Source organism: Panicum virgatum, chromosome 3N (genome assembly GCF_016808335.1).
Source record: "Panicum virgatum strain AP13 chromosome 3N, P.virgatum_v5, whole genome shotgun sequence".
Classification (NCBI taxonomy): Eukaryota; Viridiplantae; Streptophyta; class Magnoliopsida; order Poales; family Poaceae; genus Panicum; species Panicum virgatum.
The window spans coordinates 61,081,131-61,102,756 of record NC_053147.1 but is presented as its reverse complement, the minus strand read 5'-3'; the positions used below and the strand labels follow the sequence as shown (position 1 = coordinate 61,102,756).

The 21,626-nt window shown below is 42.8% G+C and overlaps 2 protein-coding genes and 1 pseudogene across 2 annotated transcripts; all 3 read left to right on the top strand.

Moving 5' to 3' along the window:
- The first annotated feature begins 234 nt into the window (after positions 1 to 234).
- Positions 235 to 2,717, top strand: LOC120667972 (GTP-binding protein SAR1A-like). The gene is made up of 3 exons (XM_039947940.1): positions 235 to 331; positions 531 to 715; positions 2,155 to 2,717. The coding sequence occupies exons 1-3, from the start codon at positions 235 to 237 to the stop codon at positions 2,473 to 2,475; spliced, it is 603 nt and encodes a 200-aa protein (XP_039803874.1). The 3' UTR covers positions 2,476 to 2,717.
- Positions 2,718 to 4,741: 2,024 nt separating this feature from the next.
- LOC120666469 lies at positions 4,742 to 10,075 on the top strand. The gene is made up of 2 exons (XM_039946322.1): positions 4,742 to 4,874; positions 8,377 to 10,075. The coding sequence occupies exon 2, from the start codon at positions 8,489 to 8,491 to the stop codon at positions 9,728 to 9,730; it is 1,242 nt and encodes a 413-aa protein (XP_039802256.1). The 5' UTR covers positions 4,742 to 4,874; positions 8,377 to 8,488; the 3' UTR covers positions 9,731 to 10,075.
- Positions 10,076 to 16,038: 5,963 nt separating this feature from the next.
- Positions 16,039 to 17,299, top strand: LOC120663634 (annotated as a pseudogene).
- Positions 17,300 to 21,626: the final 4,327 nt, after the last annotated feature.

The window sequence follows — 21,626 nt, the reverse complement described above, 5'->3', positions numbered from 1 at the left end:
AATGTGAGATTTGTGAACAACTCAGATCGGACGGCCCAGATTCGCCGACTCTTCGTATAAATTCCCCCCAACCCTTCCAAACCGTACTGCCCCTCCGCCCCACTCGTCCCGCTGCGCCGCACGCCCTCCTCCCGCTTCCGCCGCCCCCCTCCTCTCCCTGCCGCCTGCCACTCCTCTCTCAGATCCGCCGCCGCCACTCCTCTCCTCTCCCTCCCCTCCCTTCTCTCCCGTGCGATGGCGAGCAGCCAGTGCAGCGGCGAGCCGGCCTCCGTCGGCCCTCTCCCTCACCTCACGCGGCTCCTCTCCTCCCCCCTCTGCTCGCCCCTCACCGGTGATTGACCGGTGAGGAGGGGCGGCGGGGCGAGGAGCGGCGGCCGCGGCCTCCTCCTCATCCTCAGATCCGGCGACGGAGGCGAGCGGCGGCCGGCCTCCTCCTCCCAGCGACGGCGCAACTGGTTGGGTCTTGCTGAAGAATTGTATGTCATGAAGTAAGCAGATAGCAAAGAAGAATTATATGCAGTTTATATTTTAACACTTTTATGCTGAGGAAGTTTGTATTGGGGATCTGTGTTCCTTCTGCCAGAGATTGGTTCAGCATCAGCCTACGCAATATCCAACTTCTGAAGAGCTGAGTATCGGAAAGATCAAGTTTAAGGCATTTGATTTGGGAGGACATCGGATCGCTCGCCGTGTGTGGAAGGATTACTATGCCAAGGTCCTACCTTTGTCTTCATTCTTTTGTTTTGTTTTTCTTCATGATTACTGCCATAATGTGTTCTTCTCCTGTGGGTGTGATGTTTGGAGATCTCAGCATTTTTCCATTTTGTACTTCTTTAGCTCGTTTCTGAAATTGACAAGTACTGGTAGCTGTGTGTCTTCTCTAGCCATAAATGTTTTAGTTGATGTCATTATCAGAGGCATTGGAATATGTTGGACGTTACTTTTGGTTCCACTTGCAAGACCTGTTGTGTATTACCAAATTTTCATCAAGTTGGTCAGTGGAGCTTAGCGCATAGGGCTGTAAGTAGCCGATTGCCCACCACTATATGCTATGCCACCTTGGTGCAGCCATCTAATATATCGATACATATATATAGATATGAACTTTTGGAGATTGGAAATCTGCGATGGTCTTTAGACACCATGATCTTTGAATTGTGTTAGTCTGGACTTCTGGTTTTCTTTGTTTTTCTTTGTCCAAGCATATACCTTCTTGCAACTTACACCCTTTTCTTCTCATCTGTATGCCTTTTTTAGTTTTCTATTGTTCTATGAGGTGGAGTTGGCTTAGTGGATTGGTGGATATTCTTCTGTAATATTAGAAATGCTTTATAAAGTACTGTATGCCAATATAGAAAAACATTTGAACTAGTGTCTGGAGTTCCCTGGAATTTGGTAGGAAATATCTATTTTTTTCTTGCTCTAGGTAAAGAGGCAGATGATTTTAAAGGTTTCATGGTGGAAGGAGGTATAGATAGGGATCCAATCACAGGATGAATGAGGTTCAGAGAGAGTCACAAATAAGAAACTGCAAATTAACTAAAAGCCTGCAAACCAAAAATTAAGGTGTGAATTCGTGACTGAAGATGACAGATTTAGGTATGCGAGGCAACTAGGAGTGCCTGACAGAAATGAATTAAATGCATCTTCCCTTGTTAGATGCATCTTCATAGGGAGAGGACTTCACAGTTACACCATTACCAAATTCTTTATGTTACAAGGTACGATTGCTAGTACTTATTATCTTGTGAGAAAACAAATTTGTTTCCTCCACTTCAAATATGTCAGGCTTTGAATGTCAAAATTCAACCTTAGAAGGTCCAGGGTATTAACATGGTGTTTGGGTTTGGGAAATTGTTCCATAAATAGAGCTTTATTAGGTCCTAACTTTATATGTGGCAGTACTTCTTTGGTTTGAAGCATGCAATGGTTTCACAACTGGTTTTCAGTTTTCTAGATAGGAATGTTGTCATCTTACCAAAATCATGCAATGGTCCTGTGACTGATGGAAAATGTTATCGTGATCAATTCCAGTATAGCTACTTCTATTATTCCTAATTTACCTGGTTATCATGAACGCTGGTAGACCAGGACATGTGCTCTTTCAAGTTTCAACATCTGTTTGCTGAACCTTCCCCTTTTCAATCTGAACAGGTGGATGCAGTGGTGTACCTTGTGGATGCCTACGACAAGGAGCGGTTTGCTGAATCAAAGAAGGAGCTTGACGCCCTCCTCTCGGATGATTCTCTGGCCACCGTACCCTTCCTGATCCTGGGCAACAAGATCGACATCCCTTATGCTGCGTCGGAGGAGGAGCTCCGCTACCACATGGGGCTGAGTAACTTCACCACTGGCAAGGGCAACGTTAACTTGGGTGAGTCCAACGTCCGCCCCCTGGAGGTGTTCATGTGCAGCATCGTCAGCAAGATGGGGTATGGCGAGGGGTTCAAGTGGGTGTCACAGTACATCAAGTAGAGTTTGCTAGCTACAGTGATACTCATGTTTCTACCTTAGCTTACCACACAAAAGAGATAGGAAGCTAGCTTACCTTGGTCATGGACAAGTGGTGGTTCATGGTGGCAGTACAGATGTGGTCATATGGAAGTAGTGTAAAGTCTGGGATCTTGCCAGATTTTCCTTCAATTACAGTGTGATCTTGGAAGAGGAGCTTACTTTAAACTTGAAGAATGGTGGGGCTCTTCATTTCTTACTGTCTACTTTTGCTCTCTCAATTTTTTGGTAGGGCGATTCATCAGGGACTAACTGTTGGGTGCAATGCATCATGCCGTACCCTGTCCATTTCAGTTTCAGAAACTTGATCTCTGCAACTCTGATAAGCAATGTCTAGGCTTGGTAAGGGTCTAGCAGGGGACTAAAAGCATTATACACCAAGTCACTAATTGATGCCCGGATAAAAACGAAATAAGCATGGCGTTCGTCATTTGTGGTCACTCCTCCAGGTCAGATTAATTATTGCTTTGACCTTCTAGTAGCCTTCAGTCTCCATGGCCGCCTTCAAATTCCCGGGCCGAGCCAAGAACTCCATGCACGCGGCCTTGAGGTCTCTGCAACATGTTTTTTTAACCAGAAACCTTCCTGCTTTTATAGAAAGCAAATTGCAAAGTTGCGTACCAAACTCTCGCTTCGGACTCCAGCTTACAGTGAAAGCACAAAAGAAACAGGGGATTACCCAAGCATGGAAATCACAGACCAAAACTAGAAGAAAAAAACCGTCACATGAAGGAATCCGGAGCCTCTCGCTGTCCAGTCGCTGCCACCAAGTCCCGAACCCAATCACCCATCAGACGCTTTGATTGTCTTCATCATCTTGCGGCCCTCCACATCTCTGCTGCAGCACGTCAATTGTAAGTAACACATTAACTGGAGAAATAGGGATTTTCTTTTTGAATGCAATTTTATTGCTGTTGGTCCATAAGTCCCGCATGGAGAAAAAAAAATCAACTTTTAGTCAGCTTTCAGTGAGCTTACCACGCTGGTGGTTTAACAAAGATAACAGTGATTTGGACCTCAGTAAACCAATTAATAAGTTTGGAGATCCAGATATGCATTTTAGAAGTTTAGGAATCCAGATGACACACACTGCTAAGTTCAGAGACCGACGGTACATTTTACTCAGTAAAAGAAAGTAGGAGAGAAACAAAGCAGCAGTTAATCTTTCTCACGCACGCGACCGAGGAGTATTCTAGATCACTATTCAGGTGGAGTTATTTTGCTGCACGTACACGGCCAACGTACCAGGAGGTTATTCAAGGGGATTCGGTACTTCGTTTCCGCATATCTACATGATTCATCATTTTCTCTCTTCCGCAAAATACTAACACATGCAACTGATTAAGCATCTCCAAAAGTTTGCCATATTCTACTTGATAAATCTTGTGATTTGCTAACTCTCAAAACTATTTATCAAGTAAAAAACAGTTCGATCTCCAATAGTTTGCTATTTCGGACTTGGCAAAATGAAAAAAAAGACAATAGACATCATGCAAGCAGGGAGAAGACTTTATTTTCGTGGTCAGTATGCAGCATGCAAGCAGGGAGAGGATTTACCAAGCCCTTTCCTAAGTTGCCATATATGGGTGGTGAGGGAGGGTTTTTGCCAAGTTGCCATATTTTGCCAAGTCATTTGCCAAACAGTTAGAGGGGTGTTTTATGTATTTTTGCCAAAAATTAAGGATGACAACTCCATTTACCAAACTATTGGAGATGCTCGTACAATGAATTTGTAAAATAATACTTATTACTGCCTCATCTTTGTCTTTAACTCTTGACAGGGTGTGTGCTGTTGTTCCCACCACAGACAAATTTTGTCAGGTACATCTTAACTGAGCATCAGTTCTTTGCTTTTTACCTGAATGCCTAGATAGCTGCTTCCTCTCACCATTGCATCTTTCAATCATAAATAATTCCATTGCGATCGACAATGCAAAAGCCAGTGTTGCATAGATGTCACTCTTGGAATAAACTAATATTCATTTCGTTCGGTCTAACCCAAGCAAGGACTTGTGTGTGTATGAAAGTTGTCAAATGCATGTCCATCCTGAAAGGCCTACATATGCTTTCCATGCCTTAGATCGTTCGGTCTAACCCAAGCAAGGAATTGAGTATGTATGAAAGTTGCCAAATGCACGTCCATCCTGAAAGGCCTACATGCTTTCCATGCCTTTTATATATAGCACTTACTACATCCTCGTGAACTACAAATTTTGTCAAAGTTGAAGACATCCGCATGACCTCAATCTCAAAATAAAACAAACTCAAGTAGTAGACACCTGTCGATCTGTCGCAAAAATGAGGGCGTTAAGAAGTGCTGCTGGTGATGACGTGGTTAGCGACTTACGTCTGGATCATCGCTGGTAATACTATCAATCTATTTCATTAATAATTTTCCCGTGTTGGTTGAAAGTGTGAATTCAGCTAACATATGTGAATAATGTGCTGATTCTGTACATGCTGCAATTTTATATCACTACATGTAGCCTACCCATCTTATTAGTTTACTTCTACCATGCAAACATGTTAACGTAATGTCTCCTACGGTTTGATTTGTTAGTCTTTGAGCTCCCTATTACATAGAGAAGAAGGAATTAGAGTTAGTTCTTAAGTTTTTGGCATATTAACTTAATCCCCAATGGCGGCGCGCGCGCGCACACACACGGGGGTAATACTATACATTAGGTGTAGCTTTTATTCGACACCCAGCAGTCAAATTACTGACCGAAATGATCAGAAATTACTGAACCGAGTTACTAAATTACTGAAACATAGTCAGTAAAATGGTGTTTAGTAATCGCGTGCAGCGGTTATTACTGAAAATTTGTTTAGTAATTAGTTGGGTATAGCTACACCTAGGGTGTAGAATCGCACATGTATGCATTCTCTCTGTGTGTAGTGTTTTGATATAATGCATCTAGGTGCATTTTTTTTATAGAGAATGCACTCATCCTTCCAGTCGCAACTGGATTGTGTCCAGTTGCAACCGGGTCGGTCTGAGTTGTAATTGGGTCGATTTGAGTAGTTGCAACTAGGTCTGTCTAAGTTGGAACTAGTTCACGTCCAGCTGCAACTGGTTCATGCCCAGTTGCAATCAGTTCTGTCTAGTTGCAATTGGTCATTCTCCATGTTGCCATCGATGTAGTATCTCGATTGCAATTGCAGGGTGGGTGCATTTTGTACAGAGAATGCACCTTATTGCATTAGCCTTGTCGTATATAAAGTTAATAAGGATGTATATAAAAGCCTTGTCATATATAAAGTTAATAAGGACGTATATAAAGTTAATAAGGACATATATGGGAAAGCCGAACTTGTTATAATTTTTTTTTGAAACGAATCGGCAGGAGAGAACTTGTTATAATTTTTGGATTATAGAGGAAAAACTAGCAAGTGTATCCCGTCGTAGCTCTAGAATAATGAAAGAAAACAATTCGTTAGTACTTTCTAAATTCTATAGTGTTAATCAGGTTTGCAGACCATGTACAAGAGCTATGGAATGAATGGGAGATGCAAGTGTTGGTGCTGGTCAGCTTTTCTCTGCAAGTGTTCCTCCTCTTGTTCTCGGGCATTAGGAAGCGAATAACCTCCAAAGTCCTCAGCATACTCCTATGGCTAGCCTATCTGTCGGCTGACTCCCTTGCCGTCTTCGTCCTTGGCCGTCTAACACTCAAAATCAATGGCGGCCTGCGCCACTGTAACATCCAGCCTTGCGGACAGTCCGCTTGGGACTGCGAACGGTCCGCGACGGCTCTGTTTCAACCACTCCGAGACCGAGGTTCGTCAGTCGCTGCCACGTGCCGACCGTCGAGCTCGTCCCCGGCCACCCCAGTACACCGCATTGATGGCGTACAACTCCCCTCCACCCACCCGCACCCACTCTTCCTCTCTCTCTCTCAGTTCACTCCCCCTCTCCCTCCCGACGCCATGGACGGAGCTTGAGCTCCTCCCGTTCGCCAGCTAATTTCGTGAGCTCCCCTCCATGGATTTCAAATCCACCGCACCCAAAGCTCAACCACCTCCCTAGCTCCCTCCTCAACCCCTCCAACCATAGCCACAACCCCCACCTCGCCGGGAATCCCGGATTCCCCGGCTGCCAGTTCAAGTTTCGCCCAAACTCGATCTCACTGTGGAACTCTATCGCCCGGCCACCATTTCCTTCGTCCAAGGGCTCAAATCGACTGTAAGTGAGCCACTTATGCTCGTGCTCCCCTCGTTCCTCCACGTTCACATTGTTTCCACGCACGTTCTCGACAAAGTCGTTTGACTACCACGGGCCGCACGTCGCCGACTAGGTTAGGTTTGATCTCCTCGCGTGCATCACCCATGCTCGTGTGCGTCTCGTCCAGTAGATGGTGTAGTGCTAGCCTCGGCGTCGGTCGGGCCACCATCGGCGGGAACGGCGCGCCGCGCTGCCGCGCCGGCATCACTGGTGGCGGCGCACGGTGTCAAAAGATATGAACTGCGGACGGTCCGCCTAGGAGGGCCGGACAGTGTGCAGGTCAGGTTAGAAGTTGTCTAGAGACGTTGTTGTCTCTGATGGTTTCGCAGAATTTAAATGCGGACGGTCCGCTATTGGAGAGCGGACAGTCCGCCGTAGAGTTCGAGATTTGTCTAGAGACGATGTTGTCTCTGGTGGTTTTGCAGAATTGAACTGCGAACGGTCCGCTAATGGAGAGCGGACGGTCCGCCGTTGAAGCTCGAAATTTGTCCAGAGACGGTGTTGTCTCTAGTGGGTTTCGTAGGGTTGAACTGCGGACGGTCTGCTAATGGAGAGCGGACAGTCCGTCGTAGAATCTGGAGTTTTGTCCAGAGACGTTGTCGTCTCTGTTGGATTGGCAGAGTTGGACTGCGGATGGTCCGCTAATGGGGAGCGGACAGTCCGCAGTATAGATTTGAAATTTGTCTAGAGTAGTAGTTGGTTCTGGGGGGATTGCAGAAGTGTGTTGCGGACAGTCCGCTACTGAGGCGTGGACAGTCCACCAGTCACTATAGAAATTCTCCAGAGACGTTGGAGGTTCTGGTGGGTCTGCGTAGTTGAACTGCGGACGGTCCGCCATTTGGTTGCGGACAGTCCGCAGGACATTTCATTTTGGGTATAGTGATTATATAGTTTGAGTTGTACTCAATCATTTCATATGCATTCGTGTAGCATCCGCAGCTGAGAGCGCCGTATATGAGGTGATTGCGGCACCGCAGGAGTAGCCGGAGCAAGCCCAGGAGGAGAGGCGTGAGAACCCGGCCCAAGGCCCGTCTGACCCTAGTTCTGAGCAACAACCACAAGGCAAGCCCCGGTGCATAACCCCTATTTCAAATTATGCAACATTAATTATAGATATATGTATTTCTTGTGCATTAGAGTATAGGAGTTGAATGGAACCTTAGAGGCATAACCCTTAGGTACCATGAGTTTCTATACTAGTATTTGTCAGACGATAGACGTGCTATGCTAAATTGGGTTTGGTAGAAGTCGAGTAATTTTTTGTTACTCGCGAGATATAGGATATTTTTTTTATGTTTCCATATATGAGTTACTCATCTTGGGATGAAAGTCTTGGAATGAAAGAAATAATAGGATCTGGGACCGGGCGGGAGAGGTGTAGTTCCGCCTGTGTCGGTTAAGGACCGAGCCATTGTTGGCCCTGCTGATCATGTTTGAACTGTACTAACCGCATGCCGGGAGTAGGAGGTAGTCGAAACCGGTAAGCCTAGTACTGCCTTACTTCGAAAGTACATGACTCCTTCCCACCCCTTAGTGCGAGTCGAGTAGTCGCGGAGAATCAGGAAGCATGTATTTATTTTTGATGGTCTCTCGTTGAGTTTCTACATGGCCTTCCTGATGGATATGACACGGTTGAAATACAGGTATTCATTAGAAGGGCTCCTGTCCAAGGAATACTGAGTCCAAGTTTGCTACAAGCTCACTGAGATCCAGCTCTCGATTGCCTATGAGTTTCTCTACACCAAGCTTGGAGTAATGCATTTCAAGGGGGGACTACTGAATGGTTGGCTCTCCAAGCTTGTTACATTGGGGTGCACCTTTGCAGCCCTCGTTCTGTTTGCTTGGGATGATCTAAAGGGCAGTCTTCTTCCAAACTACAAGAGAGCCGATATTATTGTGTCTTACATACTCCTTGGTGGAGCTGCCATCCTGGAGGTACTCTCTGTTTCCATTTCCATCTCACCATTCAGTGCATATTACACGACAGATGGTGAAATAAAGAAGAACATATACAAGAAAAGATACAGTGATGTGATGTTCAGCATTATCAGGTATGTCCATCCAGAGAGCAAGCCAGAATGGTCAGAAAAGCTGGCACAATACAGCCTTATTGGTGAGTGTATACGATGGAAGCAAGAAGATGCTGCTGGTGGTGCTAGTTTCATGGCCATATGTCAGGTGGAGCCCAGGAAAACGACAGCACATGTTGATGTCTCTCATGAGCTGAAGAAGCTCGTCCTAGACAGACTGTTACAGGTTGTAAGCACAACACATCCGAATGATCCAGATTATTCAGATGATGTGTGGGACATGAGCAATTTCACTGGCCAATGGGCAAAGCTGGAGATCCGGAGCAAAATGCAATCGTCGTCAGAAGCTGCAGCTCGTCTGCAGGAGCTGATCAGCAACACCACTAAGCATTCTGAAAGTTTCATGTTCTCCGTCCTCACCTGGCATATAGTGACGGAGATATGCTTCTTCAAACAACATAGCAACAGTGACGACGACGGCGGCAGCAGCAGCAGCGGCAGCTCTGCTCCTCCATCCTGCAGATGCAGAGACCCAAGCAGACAACTGTCTAGGTACGTCATGTACCTTTGTGAAAAGCATGGCATATTGTCTGGCAATGATGGGCACGTTTCTTGCAAATTGATTAAGGATGTCATTATGGAGTGTCTGCTAGACTATGAAGGAGCCCTGGATGACGAGCGTTCTGTTGTCATGCGTATAGCTGACATGATACATGTCGGGGGACCGGGGCTAAGGGGCACCAGGGTTGTGAATGAGGTATTAAGCCCTACGGACCAACTTGTCAAGGAGCTGCTTATGATCCAAGATGCAAATGATCGATGGGATATCATCATGAATGTGTGGATGGAGATGCTTTGCTACATGGCATTACACTCGGAGCATGGGTTCCACACTACGCATCTAAGCAAAGGAGGCGAGTTCTTAACTCATGTCAAGCTTCTAATATTGAACATTTTTGGCCACTGATCGTGGCAGATACGTAACAGAGCCTAAGCTAGTCATTTTGCAGTTTCTTTTTGTGAATTATTGTTTTTTTTCTTTTGAAGTTTCACGTGCACTGCTGTTACAAAATAATACCGGCTTGCTGCTGCTTATAGTATTGTGTGCCCGGCCTCCTCCTGAGCCCAACCCGCTCTGTATGAATACTAGATATGCTGGGGCGCGCCACAAGCTTCCTCTATGCGGCGGCCGAGGAGATCCGATCCTTATGGTCTTCGCCATGGGACTGTCCTACACTCGCTTATAGTTACTTCCACATGTATATTTCATGATGTATGATGTATTTGATCTAACAAAAAGTATGTATGTGAAGTATGTGATTATACTAGACAATATATGATGGTATATCCATTGAGTATGTGACTATGCATGGAGTATATTGACATACTTATTTTTAATATATAGTAGTAATATATAATCATAATATATTAAAAAATAGGAATGCTTTTGAAATCTTTCGTATATGTCTCTTTAAAGTATCTTAGAATTAATATATGAACATACTCAAAGTAATAAATGAATATGTAGACATATGCATGATGACATATTGATGGTGAGAGTAGCTACACGCAGGGGGCGGAGACAGGGGGGCGGGCAGGGGCATGGCCCCCCATGATCCCCAAATTTACACTACAAATTTAAATTTTGATTAAATTTTTATATAAATTTGTATGGTTGGCCCCCCTAACAATGAAAAAATCACCATCCTGGCTCCGCCCTTGGCTACACGCGAGTGTAGAAAAAACTCATTCTTCACCCCATGTCGATTGGTTTGTGATAATCGCCCTCAATGTGCTTTGCCTTGTCACTCCATAATCTCTAACGCTACATCTGCGCCGGGCCATGACTCGTGAGGGCACGATGCAGAAGGCTCGGTGTGCTAGCGCGCGTCGCTCCGCGCGCAACTACCCATCCAGAGCATCAGCCATTCCGCAGTAGCGGCATATATTGATATATATTGCGCTTCTCGCATCTAAGTACATGTCACGAACTGTGTCCACGTAGGTCTCACAAAAGTGTAACTAATTAGAGAAATTTTACAAAGATTGGAAAAAATAGGAGCCGTCCATCTGATAAAATCTTACGATGGTGAATATATGAAGTAACTAGGATAAAGTATCTAGTACCTCCAAAATGTTGGACCGAATACTAATTTAATTTAGTTTTTATAAATACTTTCCATAGATCAACGACTAGAAAAAAATTCAAGATAAAGTATCTAAAAGTAGTCATTGGTACTTTACAATCATCGTAATTATATAAGATTGGGGATGCTATCCGGAAACTATATATGCTTTCGATTCGATCGAACCTAGCTACATACTCTTCTTGTTATTATTTTCAACTTCATAGACGTACTATATTTATTGTGGAGATTTGGGTGTACACTAGCTCCTACCGCTCAGGTTTGAACCCTATTCAGCTCCTAGGTTGATCGATTTGTTTTATTATTATAATTGTTGTCACACCATACTAATTATAATTCTCTGGTCGTCTGTCTCTATAAGAGCTAGTTTGGCAGCTCGTAGCTGACTAGCCCTCGGAAAAATTGGTCTACGGGAATTAATTTGGACTTGGAAATCCCCCTCCACCGGAGGGCAGCGTAGCCCCCCGCTCCCGGTCGCTGTTTGGAGGCAAGTGTGTTTATGACACAGGGATTGATTTGGTTATGACACGGGGCAGTCCTGTGGGGGCAACTGTGCCACCACCATGCATGCTCTTTCCTTTAAAAAAAATACAAACCAAGAATACATGATATATATTAGTAATTCTAAGTTAATAGCATCAGTTTTTTACATGAGCAGGCCATCACTATATTCATGAGCAGTACATTTTGGATGATATGCTGATAAACAAGAAAAATCTATCACCAAGTCATCAGGCCATCACATACATGATATTTTCTAAAAATTTAGACAAATCAATCTGGTTGGTAGAACAACGCTGAGCTAATGCAAGAGACATAAAAGAATAGTTTTCTGTGTGTTACAAATTTAGAAGCCAGCTAAAATATTATACACTCTGATAATGATAGACATAGATATATACAAAGCTAATCGAGTCCCTCAAGAAGCCTCTGGTTGGTAGACATATGCAATTAGATCAATAATAATGTAGTCACTGCTGAAAAATGGTCTAGAGAAGTGATCAAGTAAAGCTTGCAAGTTATATATATCTGACCATGTTAAAGAACAGGAAAGTCAAAGGAAGCATATATAGTTTTAGAGCTCTTTTACAATAATTGTAAAGTACCAACGGGTACTTTCAGGTACTTTTACCTTGAATTTTTTTCTAGCCGTTGATCTATGGAAAATATTTATAAAAATTAAATTAAATTAGTATTCGGTCCCACTTTTTGGTACTTGGTCCTACATTTGGAAGTACCAATTACTTTGTCCTAGGTGCTTCCTACCTTCACCACCGTAGGATTTTATCAGATGGATGGCTCCTATTTTTTTTAAATCATTGTAAAATTTCTCATAGTTTTAATCTAGAAACTGCAAAGGTCAGCAACTCAAGTAAATATGGGTAAGTAATTCTTGTTAACAAACCACTCAAGTAAGTGTGCCCCTTATTCCCAAAATCTGCATGCACGGTACTTCTATCTTTGAGTTTCAGAGCCCATGCAATAACAGGTACTGGTTTTTGCCTTGCACAGACAATGAGCAACTAGTAGTTCATGTGTTAAAAATGAATGCAGTCATAAATTTTTATGGATAATGGAGCATTGTCAAAAATGCTTGAATGAAAACCGACACCCATATGCGTGGAGGCACATTCTGTGCATAAATAGACCAACAGTGAATGAAGCAGGCTCCTCTTTACTAAGATATGATCTCCTACTTCCGGTAGTTTTACGAGCTGAACTACCAACTTACAGCAATTCATTGTCAAAAATTGAGGACCAATTCACAGCAATAAAACACTACCAACTCCATATTCATTTGTGCTTTCAGACCTACAACTAGCAAAACAGCAAGCATCACAAAAGATTACAAGCCGAACTGCATATATCAGTTTAACGGGGCCATGAATTGAATACTCACTTGCTTTGCCGTGTGTTATATTTTTGCCATGTGTGCACACGACAAAAAAGTTTTTTTGCCGTGTGTTAGATAGAAAGCACGCGACAAATAGCCAGATTCTGATAGTGAACTAGCAATCAGGAGAGAGTACAAACCCTAGATACGCCGATCTACAACGGGGACATGGAAGATCAGCAAGCAATGAAAGGAGGAAACTCATGAGCAAGTATGAATACAAGCTATGGAGGAGCCGGCCGAGGTGGAGGTCCTGATGTAGATCGCCACGGCAGCATCTCGACGGGAAAGCGGTGGGGCACCATGGAGTTGGGGAAGAGGCGGAGCAGCAGAGACACCGGGATGGAGATGAAGTGGTGGCGCTCGACGGAGTGGGGGCACCGGAGGCGGGACGACAGCGCTGGACGGAAGAGGGGCGGCGGTGCGGCATCTTTCTTACCTTGCAACGAATTGCTTGCGAGGCCGCTCGGCTCAGGAATTCTCGTCCGGACCCTCGAGGTGGGGAGGAACCACCCCGTGGAAATCATAGGGTTCGGGTTGACCTCCCCCGCCCGATGGGTTCCCAAATTGCCAAATGATTTAGCCCGGGGCTTATTTCCGCGTGGGCTTCCAGCCCCTGGTAAATGACGGGTTCCCAGTGGGATTCTGGGCGTCCAAACCAGCTCTAAAAGTGTTGGAAATATGCCCTAAAGGCAATCATATTTCCTTGTATTCATGATTAATAAAGTGTACCTTGAATATTTATGGATGACAATTTGTATTGATTAATGCTTATGTGAAGTATTTGTGAAACTCTATACTTGTATGAATATTCTAAAATGTTCCTAGTCAGAGTTCATGTGAGGACACACATGAATATTAGACTAGCACATGTATTAGTTGATTGACTACGTTTCACAAATCATGGACATGGGGATGTCAAACTAATAATGTGGGCTCATGTGAGACAAGAGACTGAACCGACCCAACACGAGATGATGACTTCTCATTACACAATATGCACGCTGTGTCATAAGACCTGAGATCGTAGTATGTACTCAAGATGTGAACCGACTTACTTAGGAGCCATCAAACGCTGCACCGTAACAGGATAGTCATAAATGTGGCTTTCGGGTCTGTCAAGAAGCATGCTGTGAGACATAGTCGGTCAAGATGTGATTTACCCCTCTCTACAAGAGAGAGATATCTCTGGGCCCCTCGAGCGATTCGGATCAGGAAATGCATGGCCATGCTGGGGTTAAGAGTTAACCAAGTATTCCGAATCACAGGATCGAGAAAGAGTGGTCGGCTTCAAGCAAGACCAAATATCATGAGGCAAAGGGAACAGCATGTATAAGATTGTGACGGCTCGACAGATATGATTCGCGCGTGCTTAGGAGTTGACACGTCTTGCTAGAGACCGCTATCAACTATTGGCCAGTAGGAGTACTGGGCCATATCTATTCACGCGTGAGCCCATAGGGTCACACACTTAAGGGCCAGAAGTCTAATGAGGATGAGATCCAAATTAGACTGGTCTTAGATGCACTAATGGACTTCAGTTGGCCCATTAAGGGATGCCTAAGGTGGGGCCCATGGAAGCCCACCTAAGGGCCACCCAAAGGGGCTATAAATACAAGGGCGGGGTACCGGTCACGTGAACAGTACCCGCCGCTGCTACAGTAACCCTAGCCGCCCCTCCTCTCTGCTTCGCTTCCATGTGCATCTAGCCCTAGTTCGTACTCGCGGATCTAGCAATCCGGAGTGCGAAGCTTCTTCCCGTACGTGTGGACTTCGTGGAGGTGCTGCGCTTGCTGCACAAGGACGAGCCGTTCGTGAGGAGGTTCACGCAACTGCACTGCCGGCTTCCATCTGCACTACACCGACGCGCTACAGAAGTTCCGCAACCACGCGTCTAGTGGTAATCCCGTGATCTATAACTGCAGTAATCCTAGTTTATGCGGTAGAAAAATTTTGTTTTTGCTACCTCATATTCCTACAAAAAGAACTACATTGCTAAGTCAATGTAATAATATATGAGTGACATTCAGTGGAATTGTTATTAGTTATGATCCATCAAAAGGTACCATGACATGATCGAGGTATATCGAAACCATAGCATGGATTGTGATACTTAGTACGGAAAATTGGCAAATTTAAATGGTACATGGGTACATGGCATGGAAAACATAGTTTAGCCATAGAAGTATGAAAATGGATGGACTTTAAATAGTAACGAATTTATAATATTCCTCTAATAATGGTTATGATGTCATCTAACTCCAATGATTTTGTACTTATTAATTAGAATCTACTTGCTTGGCAAATGGGTGAAATAAAACTGGCAAAATTCTTAGGAATAAGACCATCTTAAAAGGCTTTTGAGAGTTCAAATCAAAATTTTTATGTGGTATACAATGTTTTGGTTGATGGACTATATACAATGTTTTTTTTTACAAAAATTAATTTCGAGGTGTTGGGAGAGTTCAAATCAAAATCAACCAAAATAGCTATTTCCAAGTATTTTTGTAAATCAAAATAAGCCAAGTCTCTGAAAAAAGGACAACATAATTTGATCAATGAGTAAAACACATCTGTCCCTATCCAACAGAACAGCTGCGTAGATGGACTGATGGCTCAACTGCCCAATACTGCTACCAGTCCTAAGCTGTCCAAACACTGCATGCATGTGCCAGTGTTGGAAGGGATCACGTTAACACTCAATGTCACGAATCATAATGACGCTGGTATGAAAAATTAATGTGCTCGAACTGTACCTATCTAAGAGCAAGTAATGGACGTGATACGGACTAAATCTGACGTGGAAGTGATAGGAATGGAGAGAGAGAGCCGGGCGGGCAACTTGCGACGCGCCCGCTCTCAGTCGGCGAAAGCGCATGCGCACACTACCATTGGATGGTTGGGCAACGCAGCATTAAATATCAGTGGGACTCGCGTCCATCCCATGGTGCGCTGGCACCCTCCCAGCCGGCTGGGACTATTGTCCTTGCTCTAATGGCAGATGATTGAGGCGGGATGCTGGAAAAAAAAGGAGAGAAGCCTTTGCAACACATACATGTAAAAACACCGGTGTTATTGGCCTGGTATTAATACAAGAAATATGTAAAAAACATTAGTTCAAGAAGTGATCATTAATATGTAAAAACATTATGTAAAAAACCACCATCGTGTGCCCGCTTCATTATTGATCACCTAACATTATTGATCACCTAACAATAATATTTATAGTCGAAGAAGATGCCATGAATGCAGCAGCTCCATTCCGTTCCGTCCCCCAAACACATCGTAACCTCGCCGCGCAACCCAATGGCCGGCGTCTCCAAGGCAGACGCGGCGGTGGCGCTCTTCTCGCTGGTCATCGCCGTGGCGGCGCCGCTGATCGACTCCCAAGTCGTCCTCCCGCAGCACCTCTACCCGGCGCCGCTGGTGAGCGTCTTCCAGTGGTTCGTCGACTAGTTCGACCACTACCTCCTCGCCGGCCGGCCGCCGTTCCTGCGCGGCTTCGTCTGGCTCGCCCTCACCTTCCTCTGGCCGGTCTGCATCGCCAACCTCTATGGCATCCTCGCGCGCCGCCGCTGGGTCGCCGCCGCCACCACCCTTATGGCCGGCGTCACCATGCTTACATACTTGGTAACCATAGACCTCCCTCTCCTGTATTCTTCTTCCTCGCATACTGATTCTTAGGGTTGACTGGACGTGGTAATAAACAAGGTGAAATTTCGTCACTAAGTTTAGACCCCAAAAGTTTGCACCAAAACACGTCACATCAAATGTTTGGACACATGCATGAAGTATTAAATAAAATTTATTTACATAACTTTTTGTACGGATAGGTTGTAAATTGTGAGATGAATACAATGAGTCTATTTAATCCATGATTTGCAACAGTAATGCTACAGTAACAATCTGCTAATTATAAATTAATTAGGCTCATTAAATTCGTCTCGTGATTTACAACCCAACCATGCAAAAAGTTTTATAAATAGATTTTATTTAATACTTCAAATTAGAAAGATTCCTTTTAAAAAAAATTTAGTAAATAGATCTAAACACGGCCTAAGCTTCTTGGAAAATTTCTTCAACTTTCTGATCGATGTTTACCGTGTTCATTTCAGTCTGCCATATTTGGGGAGATGTTGGGATCCGGGATAGCATCACCAAAGCTGGTCAAGTTCTACTCTGTGTTCGTGGTGGTTGCTGTCGCTCTAGTTCTGCGTGGCCTCTGCTTGTGCTCAGATTTGGAGATGCCGGCTTCTGCAGTTGAATCCTCTGTTCAGAAGAAGAGGGTCTAGGTGGCTAGATTCGCAGTAACGGAAGGATATCTCTCTTCATTATTCTTCAGAATAATCTGTTCAGTATGTGTCGCCACCAGATGTGAGATGTATCGCGTGTGGAGCGAAGAAAATTGGAAAATTGTAGTATACACTTATTATGAAACTCTTCCCAATATTGTAAAATAATGTTCTTCCACTATACAAGGGCATTTAAGAATTCACATGATGCTGTAAACGTAATGGATTAAAATATAATAAAGGGAAAAGTTTGAACTTCAATTTTCAACCTTCAACTATAAAATCGGATAACAGAGTCCACTCAACTGTTGAACACGGACAAATTTAGCTCTTAGGGCTCTAGAAAAATATGAAACTAGTACCAAAATTTTTCTCAAAATGTAACCTGTCTATTATTGCTCTATTTGAGTCTTAGTTACTAAAAAATAATAGACATAACTACAATCAATCAAATATTATGAATATAAAAAAATGAATCTGAATAATTGACAAGTATTGTGCCAATAGAAACGTAAAAATTTTAGAAAATTTTGATACCCATATATATATAAATTTAAAATAAATTAGTTATGATTTTTAAGTCTAAATTTGGAAAATTTTAATTCTCACAAAAAGGAAAAATTATCTTCGAAACAACCTAAGAGGCCAAATCTGCGTGGTTTCAATAGTTGGATGACCTCTGTTATCCGTTTTCATAGTTAAAAATTGGAAATCAGATTTTTGTAATAGTTCAAGGATGTAAACTGGATTTTTCCTAAAATAAATGAAGATATTGATACAAGAGAATGCATGGTCTATCCACGTCATGGAAAATATAATGGCAAGAATGTGTCATAAGAAGAAAAACAAATCTCTCTTGAACTGTCCAACACTGTTACCCATTTGGCCATACCGCTGCAACAGTGTTGGAAGGGACGACGTCAACACAAGGTGTCACAAAGCATGATTACGACTGGTGGGGAAACTGTACCTGAACTGTATCTAATTAATGGTGGATGATTGAGGCAGGATGTACCCATACATACAGCCACCGACGTCGACGGGAGACAAGAGCCAGTAGAAGAGGATAAAGGCGTTATTGCTACTCCAGTTTTGTTGGCCTTATATTAATACAATTAATTTGTGAAAACATTGACTATTTTTAAATGAATACTCCAGAATATAGATGATAGTCCTGCATAGAGCTAGGGGAAAAAAAGGTTTATGCTCGTGAACTGACTCGGCTTGAAACAGACTATTAAGTTTAGTGATCAATTATTAAGCTATTATGTAATTTGCATCGGTGATATCTACCACTTATTTGAATCAATTATTAAGTTCATACCAAAAAATTACATTAATTTTGAAGTTTAAAGTATCAAGATGTGTTAAATAATATTGTTTAGCTTTTCTCTAAATAAACTAGCAGCTGGAAGCTCTAGCTTGTTTTCTACCTTTTTCAATGTGTGATCTTCCAGCTGATTAATATAATATGTTAGTGCCCATAAGACATGCCGGTCCGGTCGGATTAAGCATGCAAGTGGGTGGGTACTAACAGTGTTTTTGAGTCAGTTAATTATTAATTACAATGGTACGTCATTCCAGTTCATTTCTCCTCCAAATTATTTACGCAAAATATCATTCTAGTTCATTTTATCCATGTTTTGGATCGATCCAATGACCCAAAATATATATAACTTGCATCCATAAATCTGATCCACTACTCCAGCGCCCCTCATCACCGCCGGTTCAAAATAGCTACCACCGCTGGTTTGGGGGACGTTGGATTTAAGTTGATGGTGATGAGTTTGTCAACCGTTGGTGATGGGTGCTCAAACCGGCGGTGATGAGCACCCATCACCAACGGTTTGAACTGGCGGTGAAGATCTTTTTCCCATCAAAAAGATATTCATATATTAATATTGCCCCACCTTTGCAGCATATATAATTATAGCAGTAGAATTCAACTAAACATCTCGTACATTGAGATTAAACGAAAGTCCATACATCATGATTAAACGAAAGAGTCCATACATCAAAATTAAAACGAAGAGTCAATACAAACAAGATTAAAACAAAGAGTCCATACACCAAATATATTGTAATGTTTGATAAGAACGAAGTCCATACACCAAATATATTGTAATGTTAAATAAGAACGATACGATCTATGCATTACACCTAGATTATGTGGACTTAGCTCCATCACCTTAACAGGAGCGACGAGCTCACATAATTCATCGAGCTCGGTAATAAGAGACCGACCCTTGGGCATTTTATTCCGACCTCATTTGGGCCTACAGGTAACTGACGTCGTGGTCTCTTCCTCCTTCTGAGCTGGCACCTGCATATATATTAAACAATTATTTCCTACAATTGATCCAATTAGAATATCTCACCTATATGCAATAATGAATTACCTCATCACTGTCATTGAGGTTTAAGTATGTAGAAGGGCTTCCATCCCCTTCTCCACCCTCACCATTACCACAGGCCCCTCCATCATTCTCCGCATTAATCTCAGCTTGTTTCCCACGACGAGGCTTGAATCGTGAAAATCGCTCTATTATGCATGCATATGAGTAAAGAAGCTTGGTTTGCTCAAATTCCATTTTTGTATGTCAAATCATAGAAAGTATAAGTAGAGATAATTTGAGCGTGATTATGTTGACCTCACCAAAAACATTACCAAGTTTCTGTTAAAAATATATCATAATATCCTTTCAAAGATCAACACACTGGCACAGCACCAAGTCAACATGTTCATCCCAAAAAAAAAAAGCAATGACACCCCACGAACAAAAAAAGAAGGCAACACAGGATTCCAAAAAATTGTCCATAATATATTTCTGTTCTAATTACTAATTAGTACCACAGAAATAGAGAAATTAATATTGTGCTCCGTGTCTAAACCTAATACTGTGATATTTGATATTTCAGAGCTGTTGTTGGCCTTGCTGCCCTCCCTGTCCCTTGCATCTGCGGCAGGTTCCCATCCATCAGTTTAGGACAAACTTGCATATACTATCAATTTGTGTGGTTTCTTAGTCTCATGAAACAGTGATCTCTTCTAACAAACAGTAACAAACAGATCTCACAGGGAAGAAGTAAAATCAGCATCACTATCATTTCAGCAGCAGCAAACTATTTAATACATTTGGCCTGGAAGCAGCATCACTATCACAGTAACAAACTAGATTAACACATGTTGGCATGGAAGCACGAACTCTTTCCTAAACATTTATGGGGTTCCAAAGAGTACATCCATTTGATACATTTGGAGGCACACGGATAGTTTTGCTCAACCAAACAATTTATTCATCATATTACAATTAGGAGATGAAGGCTTAAGGTGCTCATTACTATAGGACTAGATGTATGCAAAAGTCAAGAAAAACAAAAGAATTGCATTTTCTTGCAGTGTCTCCTATAACACACATCCACCAATGGTTCGTGTTACGAACACTACCGGAAAATCGAAAGTCGTTGTGTGCCCGATAGTTCGCCGTGTGCTTTCTATCGGGCACACGGCGAACTATTACTTCGCCGTGTGCTCGCCGTGTGCTTTTTAGTGGCACACGGCGAAGTCAAGCTTCACCGTGTGCTTTCTATTTGTCACACGACGAAGTAATAGTTCGCCGTGTATTTTTTTTGGGCACACGACAAAGCAATAATTTTTTTCTCCATGTATGATCGCCGTTACGAGGGGGCTGCGGCGTTAGGCTTTGCCGTGTGCCATGAAAAGGCACATGGCGAAGGCCTGGCTTTGCCGTGTGCCTTTTGAAGGCACACGGCAAAGCGGACAACAAAAAATCATCTCCTACCCTCTAATTTTTTTTCCCAATCCACAAGCAACATGTTGTAATCCGTGTTAAAATTTGGAACATGTTTGTATTTATTTGCTATATTTAACTAATTAATTACATTTCAAGCAATTTTTTGAATCAAGTCAAATTTGAAATGCAAGTGGTTCAAATAGTAGATCAAAATGAGTGAAAACAATGGTATTCATGTTATTTAGCCCAATTTAAGGCCATACCCATGAAATCCAAAGAAATTTTGAACAACTTGACCAGGAAAAACGACCACGACCGTGTGTCTGAATGATTTTAAAATTCTAAAAAATGCAAATCAAGTCTAAAAAATGTGAGATTTGTGAACAACTCATGGTATCATATGTGGAGGTTGTGGAAAAAATTTTAGTGAGTTTTGGAAAATTTTCACGTAAGATGCTTACAAACGGAAACATCTCCGAAGAAGAATCATAGAGTTTAGAAGGATGCGGTTAGTTTTGGAGTGGAAGTGATGATCAAATTTGGTTTTGACTTCGAACTTTTTTCTAAAGGCAATACACAATATATAGTGCAATTACAAAAACTTTAGTATTTTTTTTGAAACTATTTGATAATTATAATATATCAAGTGCAATTACAGGAATTTCATTGATGTAGAAATGTTTGCCGTGTGTTTTTTTTATTGGCACACGGCAAACAAGTCTCTCTTGACTAAAAAATGTGAGATTTGTGAACAACTCAGATCGGACGGCCCAGA